This window comes from Manacus vitellinus, unplaced genomic scaffold, assembly GCF_001715985.3.
Source record: "Manacus vitellinus isolate BGI_N305 unplaced genomic scaffold, ASM171598v3 scaffold_0_pilon, whole genome shotgun sequence".
In the NCBI taxonomy this organism is placed as follows: domain Eukaryota; kingdom Metazoa; phylum Chordata; class Aves; order Passeriformes; family Pipridae; genus Manacus; species Manacus vitellinus.
Window position 1 is genome coordinate 24,421,756 of NW_021938789.1, and position 21,175 is coordinate 24,442,930.

At 38.1% G+C, this 21,175-nt stretch overlaps 1 protein-coding gene across 1 annotated transcript; it reads right to left on the reverse strand.

The window, feature by feature from the left end:
• Positions 1-515: 515 nt before the first annotated feature.
• Positions 516-20,982, reverse strand: CNOT7 (CCR4-NOT transcription complex subunit 7). Its single transcript, XM_008920479.2, has 7 exons — positions 20,864-20,982; positions 20,494-20,701; positions 20,062-20,255; positions 17,019-17,180; positions 11,301-11,445; positions 6,067-6,177; positions 516-2,186 (listed from the first exon to the last, which is right to left on the reverse strand). The coding sequence occupies exons 2-7, from the start codon at positions 20,608-20,610 to the stop codon at positions 2,058-2,060; spliced, it is 858 nt and encodes a 285-aa protein (XP_008918727.1). The 5' UTR covers positions 20,611-20,701; positions 20,864-20,982; the 3' UTR covers positions 516-2,057.
• Positions 20,983-21,175: the final 193 nt, after the last annotated feature.

Consider the following 21,175-nt stretch of genomic DNA (forward strand, 5'->3'; position numbering starts at 1 on the left):
TTGAAGGATTTTAGTGGGTTTTTGTTTTGAAGTAACTTTTTAATCGAGGATCAAAGAGTCATCCCATTCAAAAGTTAACCAGATAGCTGTACCGGTAGCTTTAGGCAAAGCTACTACTTTAAAGTGAATGCATCAAACTTCAGGGTTCTTAATTCCACGTGTATGCAAATTTTCCCTGTATGTATGTAAGAATTCATCCTGCTTTCACTATCACTATCTTATTAAAGACAAAGACAACCAACAAGTCATCATCATCTAATGCATAATGGTATAAAATTAATAATGGGATTAGGATGCCTCAGAAGTAAATTGTGATCACCACTCTTTCAATTCAGGACAATAAAAATGAAATTACTAGAAACCTATGAACAGAATTTTGCTCAATGTGCATGATTTTTGCTCAGATTATAAGCATGTGGAAGAGAACTATGATGCCTAAACAAAACAGAATACAGAATTGAACAGACTAAATATTCACATTCCAGGAAAAATTTTGCAACAAAACCACCAGTCTGTTGTTATGTAAGAAAACATTTCTTAGGCCTTTATTTACAAAAGCTTTAAAAACAAATACCCTCTGTTATGCAAATTACTTGTTTAAAAAGGACTGCCCAGTTACATCATCATAATTCAATGAGAGAAAGGTGTTTGATCTTTCGCTTTTAAGTACAAGATAAAACAGAATATTTGGTGAACATTTGGAGATTTTTCTACCATTGATTTCTGTGTCACACACACGTGCGCACACGCAGACACACAATGTCACACGTTCCATCATTTCAGGCTAGTATTTAGCTATTCAATACCAAAACTCCTTCCTGCACAACTGCTCTGTATACATGCTATGCAGAGTTGAGAACATACTCCAGGGTCCTTTAAAACAATATATCTAAAATATATTGTAAAATATACTCAAAAATAAGCTAGCATTACACTCCTCAGGTAACTTTATTAGCTGTAAATTATTCATATTTTGTTGTTTTACAACAAGTATCTGTAACATCTGTCTTTGTAACAACTACAAAAAAGCATGATTTAATTGTCCTTCTAATTCAATATTTCAATTAAATAGTATTTTTTCAGATCTTTGGGTTTTATCTTCAACTAAACTGACTTACAAAAATCATGAAATCAAGTACATAATAAATATGACTTCATAAAAAACATCTGAGGTGCACATTACTAGAATAAAAGCTAGGAGGTTAATCAAGGGAAGCGTGCCATTACAAGACTTTGACTTTTCCAATATCCTTCAACTCTCAGCTTAATGGCAAAAAGGCTAAAGTCATAGCTGTTCTTTTCCTGAAGGGTGTAAAGCTGTTTTTTCAAGCCTCTTTCCCCCATCACAGAGCGGTTTTAAAGCAACAGGCCAAACAGCAGTTGACACGTGCAGGATGTGTTTGAAGATGACTGAACAACAGTAAAATAAGAGCAGTTACTATGATTTCAGTAGTTTGTTTCGCTTTAACAAACACAGATTACGGGGTGAGATGCCAAGGAAATACAGCTTGAAGCTGCTGAACTTGGCAGATGATTGTTTTCTAGCTGAGGGCAAGAGAAAAAACCAAAACAAACTTCAAATAAAACAGAGGATCTGAGTCAGTCTCTCTCTAAAGTGCAAATTTGATGGTCCACAATCTTGAATAGCTAAAACGCCTGCACAGTGGAAGGAACAGACATGAAGAGGGAAGTTAATTACAATCAGAGCCAATTAATTGAAGAAGGGAGGGGAAAGAGACAAAAAACTGGAAAAACAATATAGGTAAGTTTACCAGACTGTTCATTATGATTCAGCTTTCCCCTTCTCTCTTCCACACTGATCCTATACATGCTTCTTTACAAATGGGCTAGTTGAGAGGCCAAAATGTAACCCAGAAAATTTTACATATCAAGATCAAAATCTGTGATAGGAACAGTCAAGTTTAGTACATAGAAAGGCAGAAAAGAAAGTGTACTGAGAAAGGGGGGGAAAAAGCCTTATTGTCCAAGGGGTTCAGCCAGAGATAAAACCTATATACAAGCATGTGGAGGTCAAAAAGATGGCCTTTCATTTCATGTCATGACTGCTTGTTGGCTTCTTCTTCATAAGCGTTTCCTGTGCCGTTTTGTACATAAGATGAGCCCGAACCAAGGCCATATAAGTGGCCACAATATTTGGCATCATCAATGTGATCTTCAAAGAACATCTAAAGAGTAAGAAGAGAGACACAAATTATTAGAAAAGGTTCAGTTTAAATAGAACTATAGAAAGGCTTTATAATGTTACTTTCTTTTTGAATAAGATATTAAATCCCAAGGTGCAAAAGATGATATAATTAACATAGTAATATGGTTAATCTCAACACATTATCACAATGTGCTATATGACACAATTCTTTAAAACTGTCAAGAAATATAATCAGTCTTACTGTGCACCCTTCCCAATGAAATGGCCAAATGCAATGTTTTCATAATTTTATATTATTAGTCATCACTCACTTTTCTTCAAGTGCAACAAGGATATTTCTCCACTTGATTTCTGTGGTGTTTCTCACAACAGCCATATGCTTAGCATCCATCATCAGTGCCTGTTTTCTTACCTACTCCTCAGTGTAGGGTTTTCACCACACTCTGACTTGAAAGGTGGTATGTCCTAATTTATGTTATAAAGGTTTGGAGGTGGGGAGGATGAGCACAAAACCCATTATGGACTTTGGAGAAATGCAGAAAGATGTATTTCCAGCTCTTCACTGGAGGAGACTTCATTTAATAAGGAGTAAAATTTTGTACTAAGATTGAATTTACACCTTACAAGTCTAAATTGCAATTGGAACCCTTCAGTGGAAGACATATGAAACTTCATGATGTTCTGATACTCTACCTTCTAGACTTAGGTTTTCAAGCACAAAACCACAAATTGTGTCACAAAAATAAGACCACACACACACAAAATTTTCACCCTAAAACCTTCATGGCAACCATGGACACCGCTGTGGTTGACATGCTGAGTCATCATCAACATCAGAAATCTAAGTCAGGCAGAAGTATGCAGGAACAGAATGGATGCAATACACAATTCTAAACATATATACCAAACAGGCTCAAAACTTCTCCCTTCAAGCTTTCGTCGTAGTAGCACAGTCAGGAATCAGAGACTTCAATTAAAAGTTTTAAAGCCCCCCTGTAGTTTTTAAAGAAATTAACGGGTAGGTGTCAGAGACTGAAACGGTTAATGATTTATGCATTCTAGGAGACTTCTGCAGGCTTTTGACCTCTGATGGGCAGTTGGACCCATCCCTCCCTCCAGTGCTGAAGGTGTCAAGCCCTGAAAAGGCAGGACCTCTGATGGCCCATCAAAGCCCATCCCCTCCTCTGCCAGTCTTGAAAGGCAGGAACCAGGCCAGACACAGAAACTCTGCGCAGGCCCAGGGAGAGGTTGGAGGCTCGAGGCATGGCCCATAACACTAACCATGGATATAACAACTCATAACTTCTTGGCGTGTGGGGGCTTCCCTCCTTCACCCCCAGCAGATCAAGGCCACCACTTCAACTGACAGACATGGAAGGGGCAACTACCAAGTGTCATCGCTGGTATATACGTTTTTTCCACTCTCATCTTTTCTTTTTCCTTACTCTCCCTTACTCTTATCCTGTCTTTCTCTCCCCTATGCATTTTCTCCCCCTCCAAAGGTTATCTCTATGCCACATTGTTATATGACAACACCAAAACCAGCATACCTGTTGATACAAAATTGTTAAAATAAACCTTGCCAATATATATTTTCAGACACCGATTATTCAGTGTCGTTTCACTCTAATCCACCCTAAGGGAATTATTGATAAGAACCTGGGTTATCCCCCTCCCCTTTTTCTAGGGCAGGTCATAACAGTGGGAAAACCCCAAAACAATTCTACTGTTGTAGTACCATTATTTAAGTATTTCTGATGGAAAGAAAAAGAGCAGTAACTTTTTTTTTGCTGGCACTCCAAAACCCAGCAAGTTGCAGCTCATTCACAGAAATTAGCAATTTTTTACCTCTAAAAGCACTGTAAAATGAAGACTTTTCAGTTAGAAATACATTTTTAAATACTGGACTCCCTTGAAAAGGCTTTAAAAGTCAACATTTGATGTACTTCTCTCTGCTTACTACTGCATTTTTATTTAGAAATGCTGTATTTGCAAAGAATATCCACAAGTACTGGGAAAAAAACAAACCATGTCTGTTGGTTTAATTAAGCAAGTATTTTGCACTAAAAAGCCCTCAAAGATTTCCTGGTAAAAGCTTTTGGTAAACTGGTGCTGCCTCACCTTGAATATTGTGTGCACTTTTGGGCACCACAATATAAGAAAGATATTAAGCTCTTAGAGCATGTCCAAAGGAGGGCAACAAAGATAGTGAAGGGCATTGAGGGGAAGCCGTATGAGGAGCGGTTGAGGGCATTTGGTCTGTTCAGCCTGGAGAAGAGGAGACTGAGGGGAGACTCATCACAGTCTACAACTTTCTCATGAGGGGAAGAGGTGGGGCAGGCAGTGACCTCTTCTCTGTGGTAACCAGTGACAAGACCCGACGGAATGGCCTGAAATTGCATCGGGGAGATTTAGGTTAGGTATTAGAAAAAGGTTCTTCACCCAGAGGGTGGCTGGGCACTAGAACAGGCTCCTCAGGAAGTTGTCACAGCACCAAGGATGAGAGAGTTCAAGAAGTGTTTGGACGATACTCTCAGGCACATGGTGCAGCATTTGGAGATGGTCCTGTGCAGGGCCAGGAGTTGGATTTGATGATCCTTGTGGGTCCCTTCCAACTTAGGATATTTTGTGATTTTGTGATCTCATTAAAGAAATTATTATGACTTTGAACCTTTTCCTCTATAAAAGTAATTTGAAAGGTTGTATCTTCTTAAACATGATTATCATGTATTTCCCTTTCTTTGCTTTCATTTCATTTCAAATTCAAGAGTGAAAAATTAACCAGGCAGACAGCAGTTAGCTGCACTGGGCTTGGACCATACCAAAAACATAATCCTCTTTATTACATCTGTAGCCCATGACCTGCTTGACAACTACAACAATTCCAGCAGAGGCAGAACAGTGTTAGGATGAGCAAACCAGCTTAAACTACATCATTTATTATTCACCAGCTGTCTCACCAGTATTTGTCAGAATCTTGTGATCATTTTCTCCTTCATACAAAAGGCTGCATTACAGAAGGTAGACACCTCAGCCTACAGTGCTTAAAATTGTTATAAGATGAGGTTTGATATTACCATCTATTTCGACATGGTAAATGACACTGAATTGCTGGCAGAATGCCATGTTCTGATGCACTGGCGTTTGTCCAGTGAACTGCTTTCCAGAAGAGGCCTGTTCAGTATTTGATTGTTCTGTTAATGCAAAATATCCTAATATCTTCCTGTTGTATGCGGACAAGCAGCAAGGAAGTGCGAAGCTTATAAGAGCTGATTTTCCCTGCTGTAAACCTTGAATTAATTGACTGATATATAATCTTTTAGAACATTAGCAATCTATGCGTCGTTTAATGGTAAGGAAGAAGAAACACATGGACGTTCTCCGCAACAGCCTGAAAGTCATTATTTAATATACCTGTAGCCTGAAAGTTTAGCTAGAAGTGGCTAGTCAACACTCCTTCCCCACCTCTCAGCCTGTCACTAGCAGCAGTGCACACCGGCTGAGTATTACAACGAGCAGAAGCTCAAAAAAAAAAAGCTGGCTTGAGCATAGTCTCCCAGAAGGAAGTCTGGCTCCAGCAGCGCCCACCTGAAAAAAAGGCACCCTCCAAAACAGGTAAGGAAAAAACTCCAAAACAAAATTCATAAAAAATCCAAAAGCCAGGCACAGGCTGGAAATGTGAAGCAATAGCCACAGCAGCTAAGCAGGGAATCAGTACAGGTGGTTCACACTTACTCTGGGGAAAATGCAGGTAAGTCTTATTTCTGTCAAGAAAGGATTGACCCCTAAAGCCCTTTAGAGACCTCCTTAAAATACCACAGACTTATCAGAATCAGCAATTCTGTGTGACTATCACAGCACATTACAATCATGGAAATAAAAACAGTACATTCACCTACTTCTCTCATTTTGAAAAAGGCCATTCCTGTGAGTAAAGAATCGGATCCTGCTTGATGCTGTGGTCCTATCCTTTCCAGCTCTAACTGCTCAGCCACTTCTTGTAATCCACCCTGAAAAAGAAAACATTTTTGTTAACTGCTAAAAAATAGTTAAATCAAAACTGAACTGCTATACTTGGGAAAAATCTGTTACACAGGTCATACAACCTCAGGTATATTTTAACATTTGCTCAGTTGTTGAAACAGTCATTGTACTAGATTAATTGACACCTGGAGAATCAAACTTTCTGTATCAACAGCAGCATTAAAATTCTGTTAGAATTGATTAAATAAGACAGTATTTGTGACCAACAAGACTACTAATGTTCCAGTTTGTCCAGTAACCAGATGATACTACTTAACAATTTCTTCAAGATGTTGAAAGGAGGACTGGCAATGCTTAAGAACAAAACCAGGTGTTCCTATACTTCTATTTGAACAAAAGTGTAGAATTACATTTTTGCCTTTTAAAAACACAACAGTTCAAGTGCTTACAAATGACATGCCTGTATGCTTCCATTTGTTAAAGTGTCAAGGCTTCCTCTGAAACAGACCTCTTTTTCCCCACTAGCCTTTCAACAACTAAGCTGAGGGGTTTTCCACATCCCTTCACAAAATCCAAGAATATTCTTAAGTACCTAGAACGCTACAGGAAGCCCAGGAATATGTTAGACCACAGACATATAGAAACCAGGTGGCAAAGTTAAAAGAGGAAGGCAGTGCTCCCTCCATCTCTACAGGACATTCTACCCCTTTTAAAAGTTTGTTTCATTAGCTGCTGTAAGAGAATAGGGGAAAAAACATGCAAAAATAATCCATTATCTTGCAACTAGTTTTCTAAGATACTAGAGTCCTATGGTGTAGCCATCTTTAACAGCTTTTCTGTTAAAAATATACATTTAACAGACATGTGCAACAAAACCTATTTCTTAAAAAAATTATATAAATATCTGACATACAAAAAGGGAACAATTTTAAAATGGTAACTGTCCATTTTGAATGTTGATAGAACAGGACAGATTGTGAAGCTGTAGACAACACACCAAAGCTGCAAATCATATCTGCTCTAAAAGATAAAACTTCTTCAGTTTTGAGACTAATTTTCTTCCCAATAAGCTGATGTGAAAAACTGCCCCCTTAACTGCAGAGTGACTAAATAAACCCCCTTTTAGTGTCCGCTCCACAACAGTAGTAACTGCTACGTGTGGGAGCAAACCTGTCAGAATTTGGTTTGGTTACACATAGATGACACTGATCAGTTGAAGGACAAACGTTACACTGTAACTGCAATCTTTTAATGCTGTGAGCACGTGATTGTACAATTCTTTTTTTAATTCATTAAGCTATAAAGGTACTGGAAAGACTAAAGCACGTGCACATTCTTTAAGGTCTAGAAAGATTATAAAACAGACCAACAAAATCCTCAGTGCTGCCATAAGCTCTGTGAGGCAGAAATGTTGCACAGAAGCAATGCTTTTCAATGCCTAAAGTTCGCCTTTCCTTGCACTCTTTAATCTGTTTCAAGTAGGTAAAGGGAAGCAATAAAAGGCAAAAGCACAACAGGTCGAATGTAAAATTCATGGAGCAATAAAGTAGTCTGACTTGAAATTCAGATCAAACATCATGAAAATTCCCATGACTCTTATGGCAACAGCTTTGGGTCCACATTTTTGTTAAAAAAAAAAAAAAAAGGGAATCTTCAATAATAACATTCCTAAGTAACACCTACAAACCGACAGCACTGGTATAGATAGATTTATTCTGTCTTAAGCAGCAGGAATACAGTTTACAAAAGTTTAAGGTTAGTCTATATGCTTTACAGTTAAGTCCTCAAGCTGGTTTGTTTTATGTGCTTAGATAGAGCATTTGAACACTGCAAACTTGCTTGGTTAACTTACACTCTCAAAATCATGCTGAGGGTTGGTGGTCAGCAAGGAAAAGAGTACATCCCAGGCACAAGTATATTCTCTGCTTTTTTAACTCCAATAATGAGCTGCTAATTCACCACAGCAGTTAGACCCAAACCCTTTTAAAGGTACCAGTTTCTGCTCCTAACTCTCTACTTCGTCAAGCTGCAAATTAGCAGTGCCTCATTATCAGGTTCTGCTAGCTGTAAGACTATCTACTCTAGCTCCAAATAACTTTGAGGAACACTCCAGAATAAAAATCAATGATATTTACACAGCAGCTGCAAGCTCTAGAATGCAGACTTAGTAATACAAAAATTACAGTAACAGCAGCCTACTAAAGAATGCATTGAAAATAGTGTTTTTAATGGCATGTGTATATATATTTGTAAATATATACCATTTTTGTGTGGAACTTCTTGGTCTGTAAGTCCAATAATTACAGAATAAAATCTGGCTGTCTCTGAAAATGTCATGGTTTAAGAAAGGTATTCTCCAATTTAGTGTTCCCACTGAAATCACTCCAAAACACACACCACTCACTCACTCCCCAATGCCCTTCCCCTGCAGCAGGCTAGAAAGGAGAACTGAAGGCACAAAAGGTAAAGATCACGGGTTGAAATATGAACAATTTACTGGAAAACAGCAATGAGCTAAGAAAATGCACGGTAACGGCAACAATACTAGTGACTATGTGTACAAGAAAAGACACATTACTGCTCACCCTGCAGAAACCCCTGACAATATCTGACTGCTCCCTCTGCTATGCTACTCCACCACAGCATCGAGCCCTACCCCCTGACCCAGAAAATGATGTTAGGTGGTACAGAATAATCTCTGTGTCCTAGCCCTGCCCCCTCCTGGCTACTGCAAAAATTAACCATGTGCTGACCAGAATCAGGACAGAAAATTAACAGGCTATTGAGATTCTCCTTCAGGCACGCCTTTTGCACTCCAGCTAAGTACACTTCACTCTTGGAGAAGAAGGACAAGTTCTTCCCAAATTTTCACAGCATCGGTCTTCCAAGAAAAAGGTCACAGAATGTTTTACACCACCATGGTCATAATCACACCACCATGGTCAACAGCAAATCCAGTTCAAATTCTCATTTCAGGGTACATTCTCAGAGTTCACTGTTCTGTACAAACCCCCATATTAAAAGCAAGTTTCCGACAAGGTCAATCAATCTACATTCCTTAAGATTGCCACTACTATCAAAAGGTTTGGAATTGTCTACATAAAAAGCTTTTTTTAGAGAATAAGTAAGTTTAACTTATACTACATTAATATCTCCCAATCTGCATGCCAGTAAAGTCAGAATAATATACTATAAATTCACAGAATACTTAATTCCACAAAAAAAGTATCAAATATCTTTCCAATCCTGAAACATATTTCTCTTTCCAATGCCAAAAATCTTTTTGGGTTGTGTGGGAACAGAGAGTGGGAGACCTATAGCAAGTCAGTGACTTTCATATGAAAAATAGCTTAGACAAGTCAATAAAAGACAATGGCACAGCTGTTCAATTCACTGTTCAATTCATTTAATACAGATTGAAAGTGACACACATTAGGAGACAGTGCACGCATTTTTAGAGTCACAACACTGAATGTTTAGTAACTTGTTTCAGGCAGCTTCTCTCAGTACAGCTCAAGTCCACCATCATTTCATCACTGGGAAATCTGGAGGGGTAAGAAAGTCCATTCCCACTCCCCTGCTGTCACTATTAGTCTGCAGATGGGGTGACAGGATCAAAATTTACTGCAGGAAAGCTGACCTACATATTAAACTCTAGAAAAAAAAAATCACCCTTGTTCTTATGGTTTGCTGAAATAAGACCTGTGAAGGTTTTTCCTGTCTTCCAAAAGATCTTAGTGTCTCTAAACAATGCAAGTTACACACAACTATGTCTTAATGAAATGTCAGGAACTGAATCCTCTCCTCCCCAAACTCACTGGGAATGTCACCTCTGGAATAGTGACACAGAACATCAATCTGTTACCTTTCCTATGTCACTAAATTTAGAATTTACATTCTGTTCTTGCTAAGTGTGTCACTACCACTAAGACACCAGATGTTTTACTTTGCTTTATCAGGAGTGAGAAAATGAGGGTTTTTTTTCTGGGGGGGGTCTTCCCTACCCCTCATTTAAGACTCCTGAAGTTTAGGAGTAAACTGTTTCTAAGATGTTCTCCAATACTCAGCCATTTGTACAGCTGATTATATCAGTAACAACTGCAAATGAACACAGATAGCCACACTTTTCTTACTAACTGGAAGGGTGGTCTACATTTTCATCATTAATTTCATTAACAAAGTTAATTTACTTCTCACACAAGTAGGTTATACTCAAAGTGACCCACTCTTTTCTCAGAAAGAAACAGAGGCCTATAAACAGCACACAGATCACTTGTTCAGTACAAAGTGGCAAGCCATTCCTTAGTTAGGATTTGGTTTTACTAAGGTGAGTGTTCTCTTCTTCCTGCAGGTTTTCATTTAAGAAAGCCTAGAAAGTTACTTTCCATAAGAGCAACAAGTCATCGAATGCCTCAGATGAGCAATGCACCTCATTCCAGCAGTAGTCCAGTTCTTTGGTAAGTAAGGCTGTTAACAGCACCTTTAGCATCTTTCTTTCACTTGCTGTCTTCCCCTTCACATAATCAGTTCCAGTTCCCATTAATTCTCCAGTCCAATAAAGTATCCAAATTTCATGCCTGATAGAGTAAGCCAATTAATAGCCCCACTGGCCTGACATGACAGATTAGTTTCTAGTTTGTTTTTTTTTCCTAGAAGTCACATGTTGTCCCTGAACATATGCTGTTGTTTATCTTTCGTTATAGGGCCATCTGAAACATTCTTCATTCCATTCCTCTTCCCAAGACATTTCCACATCATCTTCATTGCAATTACCTTTGCCTAGATGACTGCAGTCCTTTAGTGGGCTGCACAATAAGGAAATAAGAGCATATGAAACCTATCAATTCTCATGGCTAAGGAAATGAAGAATTAATTCCAAACATGGGTTTATCATCTATCAACAAAGCACTGTAAATACAGTACCGTGATATTTTTAACTGGTAAGTAGTTATAAAAATAGATTTGTGCTCCTGCCTGCTTCTAAAAATTGCCTTTAATATTAAACATACGAAGCTTGAGACAACAGTGCTCAGTAGGCACTATCAGAGCAAAACCAGACAATAAAAATATAGAAAATAAGTATTTTTAAGCACAAAGTACTCTATCTCCAAACGCAAAATTTGTTCTGAGATATTAACAGATTACTTACCTTCAGGTTTTTGCAACTCTTCATGAGATATTTTACATCATAGATGACAGGGAAAAACAACCGCAGTATCTCAAAGAAGTCCAACTCTTCCTCAGGTAAATTGGAGTTTGTCAGGATTTTGATTAGATAGCCAAAGTCATATCCGCTGCAAATTAACAACAAAAACAATGTAAGCAAATAACTTCTCACTTCCAACATCACAACTTTACTGCACATTAACTGGACATTTTGCTTAATTTCAATGCAATTAAGACCAACTTCTATGAAAAAAATAAACCTCAATGTAAATGGCCTCATTGCAGATTCCAGAAAAAACATTTTAATTTAGTCTGCATGAGGCAAAGTGAAGAAGCAAAAAGATCTGCCTACAGGAGTTTCTCTAAATCCTGAGATAATGTAGTGCTGCTGGGTCTTCATCTGATAACAAGAACTCACACCAGAAAGACTGTTAAGCTGGTTTCTTTCACACAGACTGGAGTTTCTCACTACAAACTGAGTGAGACAGAGAGAAACGTCTACAGTTCTTGAAATCCAAAAGATGAGTTTCCAGAGCCAATGCATGTTTATGCCTGGAAGAAAGTTTAAGCCTCAGCAAAGAAAAAGAGGGATTATCTTTAATTTTGCCAATTAAATCTGCACACAGACAACTGAAAAAATTAATAGCTTGTAGACTATTTCTCTTTCTGGAGGCAATGACAAAACAAGCTGGAAAAATTTTTGTCTGTACATGTAAGTCTGCAGGAAGCAGCAAGATAACTGAGCAGTACACATTTGTTAGAAGGAACTGAGGTATTATAGTGTGTGCGTGGTGGAAAGAAGAGTTTGGAAAGGCTTCCTCCTCAATAGCTTGATTGAAGAAAGAGAACATTGGAATGAGGTGTGGCAGTAAAAGGAGAAACCGCATACTTTTTACAAAGGGTTATGAGAGGAAACGAGCACTTAAAGTATAGGAAAGACAGAATTCAGGTATTAAGCAGGACTGAACACCACAACAAAAAGCAGGGATAACTAGGTATGCTTTTCCCTAGGAGGGCAATTACAAACCAGATTATTCATGACCTTATCATGAATCTGATCTGTTCTGATCCCCTGTACTTGCAGGACTGCTCATGCACATGTGCACTGAACTAGATAAAGGACTGATATATTCTCTTCTAGGTTATTAAGTTTGCATTGAACCAAAACAGTTCCTAGATTTTACTGACATACATAAAAATGCCTGTACTAACAAAGAAGACGAAAACACACAGCAGGGCTGCCTCTACCAAAGGCTGCATCAGTTCTGCTATTTAAGGAACCTTAGCACAGAGTTGAGAGCTGATTCAAGTGAACAGGTGGCCACCACAGACTCCAAATTCCAAGTTTAAGACTTTGTGTTCATTCTTGATTACACAAGGATCATACTCAAACCCAAGAATTTTGCAGCTTGGTAAATACTGACCAAGATCTTTAACTGTGAGATGAGCAATAGAAAAGACAAATCAGTTAAGAGCACTGTACCGCTATCCTGAGGATATTTAGAATCCACAAACACTGGTGACTTCTGATGTAGGATCAAGGCTTCAGCTTGCATACTCAGTGTAAAAAGGATTACTTTTTGTATCTTTTCTATATATATAAGGTTCTCTACATCTTTATATTATGAATTTCTAGACAGAGGGTAGAAAAACCTTTAACATATAGGAAACAGTCCATTCATTCCCAGTAAGTCCATTCACATAAGACATACAAGAGATACAGACTATTGCAGCTCTCCCACGGGGCTTTCCAGTACTCTAAAAATTTCATGTTGAACAAATCCTGCACTGCATCTGGTGCTTTGAAGCTGTGCTGGCTGCCCTCCAATCTCCACAGCAGCAGCCACTGGCCAGGGAGCAAAGAAGGATTTCAGTCGATTCTTACAAAGTAAAAATTGCAGTATACTTGGCGAAACAGTAGCTTGGAATTTTATTAGATCATCTGAAGGGGGAGGGAAGGTGGGAAAACCTGGATCAGCATAAAGCCTCTACAGAAAAAAAAAAGCCACATTAGCAAAAAGGCTGTTCAAAAAGATGCAAAAAAAGACTGTTCAGGATTAAGGAGATTTACTGCTCTAGAGACTAGAATTTATTAACTCACTGAACTCCTGACATTGGTCATCCTCGTGGCTCAAATGTAACAGTCGTATTAAAACTCTTAAAGCGAAAAAAACCCAGTATTTGTGCTCCTCCTCTTCTAAAATATTTGACTTCTCTTCTAAAAAAAATTATGTACAAGACTGAATTACTAGAAAACAAATGCTCTTAAACACTTATACTTTCTCTTGAGAAGGAAGTACTGCACAAAAAGAAAAGTCAACATGCATTTACTATTCACATATTGAGAGCGAGCAGGCTACCACAAATGTGCAGTTTTGATTGAGAATTACACACTTTCTTCTCTGGGAGACTGTAGCAGATCCAAGCTTACACAGGCATAAAAACTGTCACTCCAATTCAAGACTAAGATATACCCACTTAAAACATTTTGAATGCTAACAGAAGGCTAAGAAAGTCCATGGTGAGCAATTATGTAATTACCTGCTCATTAAAAAAGTTTTCTTCTAATACTCTAACAGGCAATTAGTGGTTGGTTTACACCCTGAAGCACATAGGCTTCCTTTCCTTAAAAGCCTTTCACCATTTCTAATATAATCACGTGAAGTTGCTTAGTGCAGTGAGCCACAATCCATGGAGCTATACAACCTAAGGACTCTTACAGACATTTGTTTTGTTTTTTCACTGAACATGGACAGCTGTAGGCAACGAGACCATAGAGAAGATCAAACAGGCCTGTATTTCTTTCCCTTCCTATCCAAAATAATTCAGATAGCTAATTAACAATGAAGCCTACTCAAGCACCCAGTCTCTAAAATAAATCAAAACCTGTGAGAGCTGAGACAGCTTTACTTCATTTTATAAAGAGCTAACAGATATGAGCCAACAGATTAAATTCTACTAAAATCAGTTAGACACAAATGATTACTGAAACACAACAGCTTGGAACTTTCCAGCATCCGAAAAACATGTGGTTTTTTGTTTTCAAAAAAGCATGTTTTCACAGACCCTCCAAAGGTAGACAGAGGAGGCTGCACACAGGTGGACACTAAAAAGCTTCAGCAGAGCAGTCAGCTGAACATCCACAAGACCAGCATTTGAGCTGTTTCTTTATAACTTGCTAGACTGCCAAGCACTCACAGCTCTTTTGACTGTGACAAGGATCAGAAATTCAGGGTTTCGCCCTCCTCTCTCATTGACTCGAGTACATTTTAACGCACACACACGCTCAAAAGATTTGATGGAGTTGCCTATGTAGTTGCAGTACACAAGAACTGATGACAGTGCAAATGTTTCTTCACTCATGTCTGTCAGAACTGCAGGTCCATACAGATTTGCCAATATATGTCAGGATGCTAAGGCAGCTATATCAAATGCGGAGATAAAAAGCACACAAAGAAAACTATTTGAGAAGCAAAGAGCTTAGAAATAAAATGCATAAGAGTTCAAGGAAATCAAGGACTGGGAAATAAAAACCAAACCATAACCTCACAACAAGAAAGGAGTAATTCCCCTCTGTCCACTTCCTAAGGGACTTAAATTTTAAGGGTTAGTAGTAATTAAAGCATTTTAAGGAAGTGGAAGCAATAGCAGAGTCAGCAACTATCAAGCACAGCTTTTTCAGCAGTCAAAGAACTATTGCATGAGGGCCTACATGGAAGAAATTTTCAGCTGAGCGTCCTGCTGATAGAACATAATCACAATCAATCTAAAATATATTTAGAAACAGCTATTCACTATTCTTTCTGGCACATTTTATATGACCTGTGCTCATTTATAGCTTTGTGCAATCTTGGTTTCCTCGGAAAGTAACCCACTTACTCCCAGGTTTTGTGCTCAAGATAGTATCAACAAGCCCTGGCAAAGATCAAAAGCCTTTAAACACTCTGATAATCAGTGTTTGACAAACATTTGCTGGAATAGCTGTCTTAAGAAGATTTCTAAAGACATGTTCAGTGAAATACACAACAGAAACTGATTTCAGTACAGATGAAATCCTTCATAGGCTAAACCAGTAAAAATGGCATTATTGCACACAGCTTGCACTACACTTTGACCAGTCTATTAGTCAGGAATTACACACGCTAAATATAAATATGCTTAAAAAAGAATCCTTACTGTAGAAATGGCTCTGGTGTACCTTATACCGGGCCCGTAAATCATCAGGCAATATTGGAAAAACACCATTTGGGGGCTGAAGCTGCTTCAACATGCCAGTCTCTGCTGATGCACCAGTTACATGCACAACCTGCCTCCCCTTCTCTTGAAGCATCCAAGTTATATTTCTCAGGTCAAGTGTTAATTACAAATATACACATACGAGCCCATAATAACGGGTTTAAGAAGCTGAAAAAAAACTTAATTCGCTGCTTTGGCCTTTGTAATTATTTTGAAGTAGTTTACGGCATTCTTGTTGCAGTATTCTTCCACCAGCTGCTACCCCAGTAGCAAGACAGCAAGAGTAAGATTACTTTGGATTCATATTGTGAGTTGAGACAGCTGTAAGTGGAAGATGTGACAAATGTACTCAGAGGATCCTTCTTTTTTTAACTGTCTTTTCTGTCCAACCTCTCTCCTTTGGAAACTCAGCCTAACACTTCTTTCTACAAAACAAATCAAAACAATGACTTCTACAACAGAATGTTATATGCACCCTTTTTCTACCACTTTACATTCCTTACCAAACCAATCCTTATTTTTCAGTTGGTTTATAGCATAAATATTCTCTAATTCCATGTGACCTTTGTCTCCTCCAACATTTAATACTTATGGATGAAAAATTAGATTTTTTTCTAATTTCATCATTTACATATTACCACCCACCAATATAGCATGAGTGATAAACATTAATAAAGCTGTAAGGAAACTAGTCTCGGCTAAAACGTTCACTCTACCTTTGCTAACTTCCTCAGTAGCCAGAACTTAAGACGTTAATTCAAGGGCATTACACAGCAATAAGCCTTTAAAGACACCGCTGCTTGCAAAAAGTACAAATTATCTCTAGCACCTAGTCAGCTACACAATGACCACTGCATATATTTTAAAGTATTAAAAATCTTACTACCACTCAGGAATCTTCTGTATCTTGACAGATTCATAGAGATTTAGCATTCTCAATTCTATTTCTACTTGAAAGATGGGTTCCTGTGATGGACTAAACAGTAAGATATATTCATTACTGCAACTAGAATTAAGGCTTATCAGGGATCTCCTTCTAGGTTGAGTAATTTTTGGTGCCCAGATTCCCAGCAAATTCAGAAGTGCTTTTTAATTCTGCAGTGGTCTCTGCCATAATTTGCTCAACAGTTGCTTAGGAATAGCTCTCTTCCATCACCGCTATTACCTGCACGTGTGCAGCGCCACCAGCTGGCCCAGGAGTCTCACATCTTTTGGCTTTACAGTTCTCTCTTTACCGTGTAAACATCAAATATAAAACACTAGTACCTCCCGTACCCTTTATTCTCTATTCACAGAATGGTGTTAGAGGTATTACAGCAGAAATATTTTCTAACTCTTACCAGCTGAGCTATATGCTACACACACCATCAGATGCACAGCACTTAAGCCCACGAGATGTGAAATCTAAGCTCTAGAGTTCAATACACAATGTTGAAACCCCAAATACTTAACATGCAGAATTTACCTATGAAAGGAAAGCCACTTGACTCCTTCACACAGTACAACTCCTGATGTCATGAGCAGTTCTGCAAAATACTGTGTCTCAATTCCCTCTTCTTCATGCTTTTTAAACTGGATACCAGATGTCGTCAACAGTTCAATAGAGTCCTGAGCATACATATCTTCTCTAAAAACAGAGAGGAAAAGTAAATTTCCAAAATCTACAAATCTCAGTGATTATAAACCTGGTAACATCTCTTTTTTGCTATTTATTCCACAGACTTCACTAGCATAGAGCAGGAGCAACTTGACTTTGTTCTGGGTTAATTACAAAATCAACCATTTTTTCAAAGCATTTCTTTTACCTTAAGTAAAAAAATTCCCAGCACCTCCATCTATGCCATCTTCATAAAAAAACCTAGTTCCTGCTTCTCTTCCAGTTATCTATAACCCCTCTTCTGCAAATCTACAGAGGAAAGTGAATCTGTGGATCTTATGCAGTAAAGTATCTGTATTCATTACTTAACTGTGACAAATTGCATGTAACAGCTGAAGCACTAACACATTTCATTACAGAACTAGGAACAGCACTCTCCAGATCCCAGTGCTGGACAATATTTCCCACAGGTTTTTCATGATTTAAGCATATGTAAATGTTTAGACACATGTTCATCAAAACTTCCTTCTTGCTACAATTGAAAATTGAGTACTTGCTCCATCTATCCAATCCTTAAAATTCAGGTAGCCTAATGTTTTCTTTCTAAACAACCAATTTCAACTTCAATAGCCATATTTTGGACCTAAAATTTAACAGGATGAAATAAAATTCCTCTATTCCTTGTTTGTTGCCCTCTTACTCCTGTATTTATTCCCTTTACCACTAACAATTTCATGAAGTTTTAAGGATTTTATGATGAAATTGATGTTTTGAGTTTTCCCCCCTAAAGTTTAATCTGTATCATCATAACAAAAACATAGAATGGTTATCTGAAAAAAAAACCAAACAACTAAACATGCAAACATGAGTCTATTTAGATAATATTCATTTTACTGTCTGCAACATACTATTCCAGTCTCTTCTGTGTAAAGTTTTAAATTTTAGTAAAAAACAACTGAAACAAAACACATCAAAAAATCCAGACAAGACAACCAATATATCAAACTTGACTATCAGAATCAGTCATAGGCTTATATTCCTTATTCCTAAGAGCAAGTCATCATTCATCAGAACATACAGATACATTCTCAAGATGTGTTGTATCTTTTTTCCTCCCTCCCACACAGATGTTCTTTAGTTCTCCAGCTTTAAGGCATCAGCTTCCCAACACCTGTCCATCTCCATAACACATTAAAGCACCCATCCAAAATAAACCCACCATTTTACAAAAAGGAGTTTTAATTCTAATTGTTGCTCTGCGCTAATCAGGTGCACAGTTCAATTAGAGAAATACTTATGCTCCTTAAAAGCACACTAAAACAAGACCTGGCTGGAACCACACATACACAAAAAAATTACCTTCTATGAACAAACAACAGCTGTTTTGCTTTAGGAGCAGAACACTTGGCAGAGTGCCACTTTCCAAAAGGATGTTTAGAAACAGATAAAAATAATTAAGTTCTCCTTACATGAAAAAAATTATATATATATATATATATATATTCATGTTTCATGCAATACTTACCAAGCTTAAGTTTTTCTATAAAATCAGTGAACTAGTAACAAGTTAGTTGGGTAATTACCTGTATCTTGCTTTACTAAGCCATCTTATCTCTGCAGTATGTGGCAAAATGGATGGAAAACTACTTTTGGTTTCACTTACTTGACATTAAGTAGACCTCTGAAGCTCAGAAAATAAATAAAGTATAGCACAGGTTCTTCTTCCCGGATCACAGTTTGAAGTTATTAATTCACTCCTCTTTCTCCCCTACTTAGCAGGATTAGTATATTCTATCAAGAAAATGGATAGTTTCCATCCAGCATGCATATGGCCAGGTAAGTTCAGACATACCAAAATATCAAATCTGCACTTACTTTTCTTTCAAGAGACACTTCAAACAAGACTAAATAGAGTGTGTCACTGCTCAGACCAAACTGATTTGTGACAAGCTATAGCACTGCTTGTTTAAAAGAGCAGAAAGATCAAGGGAGACAGCAGCAGTTTTCTTCTTTTTAAGAACCCCCACTACTTTGAAAACAAACCTTTTTATCTGCAGGAAAAAAAAGTCTCTTCTCTAAACCTCCTTTGCAGACTACAGTTTTAACTCATGTATATAAAGTTGTCCAGTTATCAGCTTGTAACAAACTGCCAAAAACCCCAAGGCTTCAACACTCTTAAATGTGCCACAAGTGTTTGCACTGATATTCAATAGATAATCAACATACAAAAATCTATCAGACCAATTATGTTTACTTCAGGAAAACAAAACCATCAAGATACTAGTAACTTTGTAAACCACCAGCTAAAGATATAATTAGAGTGCCAAATAAATGTTTGATCCCTGTGAAAAAGGGAGGTTTATGCTTAAAGTTTTATCACTAATAAAAATCACATTGTGAAATGAATAGACCGTAAAAATTAGCTTGCTTTTTAACCAACACTTAAGACAATAATTCAGAACTTGCAGGTAACATCTGACATACTTCTTTAGTCACTTCAGTAACTGTTCTTTTTGTTCAAGTGTTGGTATTTTCCATTTAAAGTATGTGATTTCTGTAACAATTAGTAAGAAGTAAACTAAATTAGGGCAGAAGCATTCTGAAATACTGAACATGAAAGCACAGAGCTAACACATGCACTAAGTATAAACAGGCCTTTTGAAAACTTTTGTTGAAGCCGCTTAGTGTTTTTTGACCAAGTCACCAACAGTAAGACAAGACTATACAGAAAGGAGGGAAGAAAGCACTTGTTTGGCTGACAAAATTTTCCTCACAATAAAGTATCTACGGTATTCCAATATTCCAATCAGACAGATAAAAAGAAAGTTGAGATATATACAAAAAAGTATATATTACTTATTTTCAGTAAGTCAGAAACATATGTTCAGCAGCACAGAAATTGCATACTTACGTTAAGTTAAATTTAAAATTAAATTGCCAAGTTGAAGTTCCTGGAGGATATTCTCCTTGCTCATTCATAAATGTCAGTCCTAGCTGAATTATTTTTAGCAAGTCGACATTGCAGCGCAATAGTTGGTACTGATAGTCTGCGTTGCTTCTGAATTCTCCAATAGGCCTTGCAACCACTCCCGGAAATTCTGTGTCCTGCAAGAGCAGAATTAAAACTTGAACAGACAACAAGCATAAAGACTTATGTGGCTCATTTGTAATATCTAACAGTTTCATAGCTGAACTGTGTGTAAATTTAGCTTTTAAAAAGGTAACAAATCACCATCCTGATGTTCCCATACATTAAGAACCCATTATTCTTTCAACCAAATTGGATGAAGAAGTCATGATGGTTTTTGAGATAATTTGGTACAGAGGTTGAGCACCCACTTACCATGGCTACATAGTTATACTTCCGTATAACTTGACGAATTTTCTTCATCTCTTCATCCAAGTTACAAGCCCAAACTTCACAGATTCTTTGGCTATGGTCTACAGTAGCTGCTGGCATAGTGGGGGGCTTTAGAGACCATACATCAAAAACTACACTTGAGTGATGATCAGCTTCATAAAGAGAAGTTCAACTGTTTATTGTTTTTAGCCTAAGAGACAGAGAAAGGAAAGCATCAGAGGGTTTTTACTCTTCACTTATCTGAAAAAAAAAGGCTTTAACCACTACGACCAAGCTTTATTCTTATAGATTTCATAAAAGCAGGACAACACAGCCACCAAAGCCACGTGAATTTCTGCCGAGTTCATATTACCATCGGAAACTAAAACCCTACAGTTGGTTAGCAACTATTTCTTGCGCCAAGACGGCAAACCGTGGAGGCGCGATCGTAACGCAGATACCGAAGGGACACCCGAGCCCACGGGCGCTGCTGCCCCGCGGGTCGGAAGGGCGCGCTCCCGCGGAACCCTGGGCTGCGTGCAGCCGGGAACGAAGCGGCACACCAGCGTCACGCCAAACCCGGGGGCACCACGGGCAACCTCCCGAGGCGTGCGCGACTCCTCCAGCTCCCAAGGGTTGCGCTGAACCGGCGCGCGGGGACCGACACAGGGACGCGAGTTCGGCC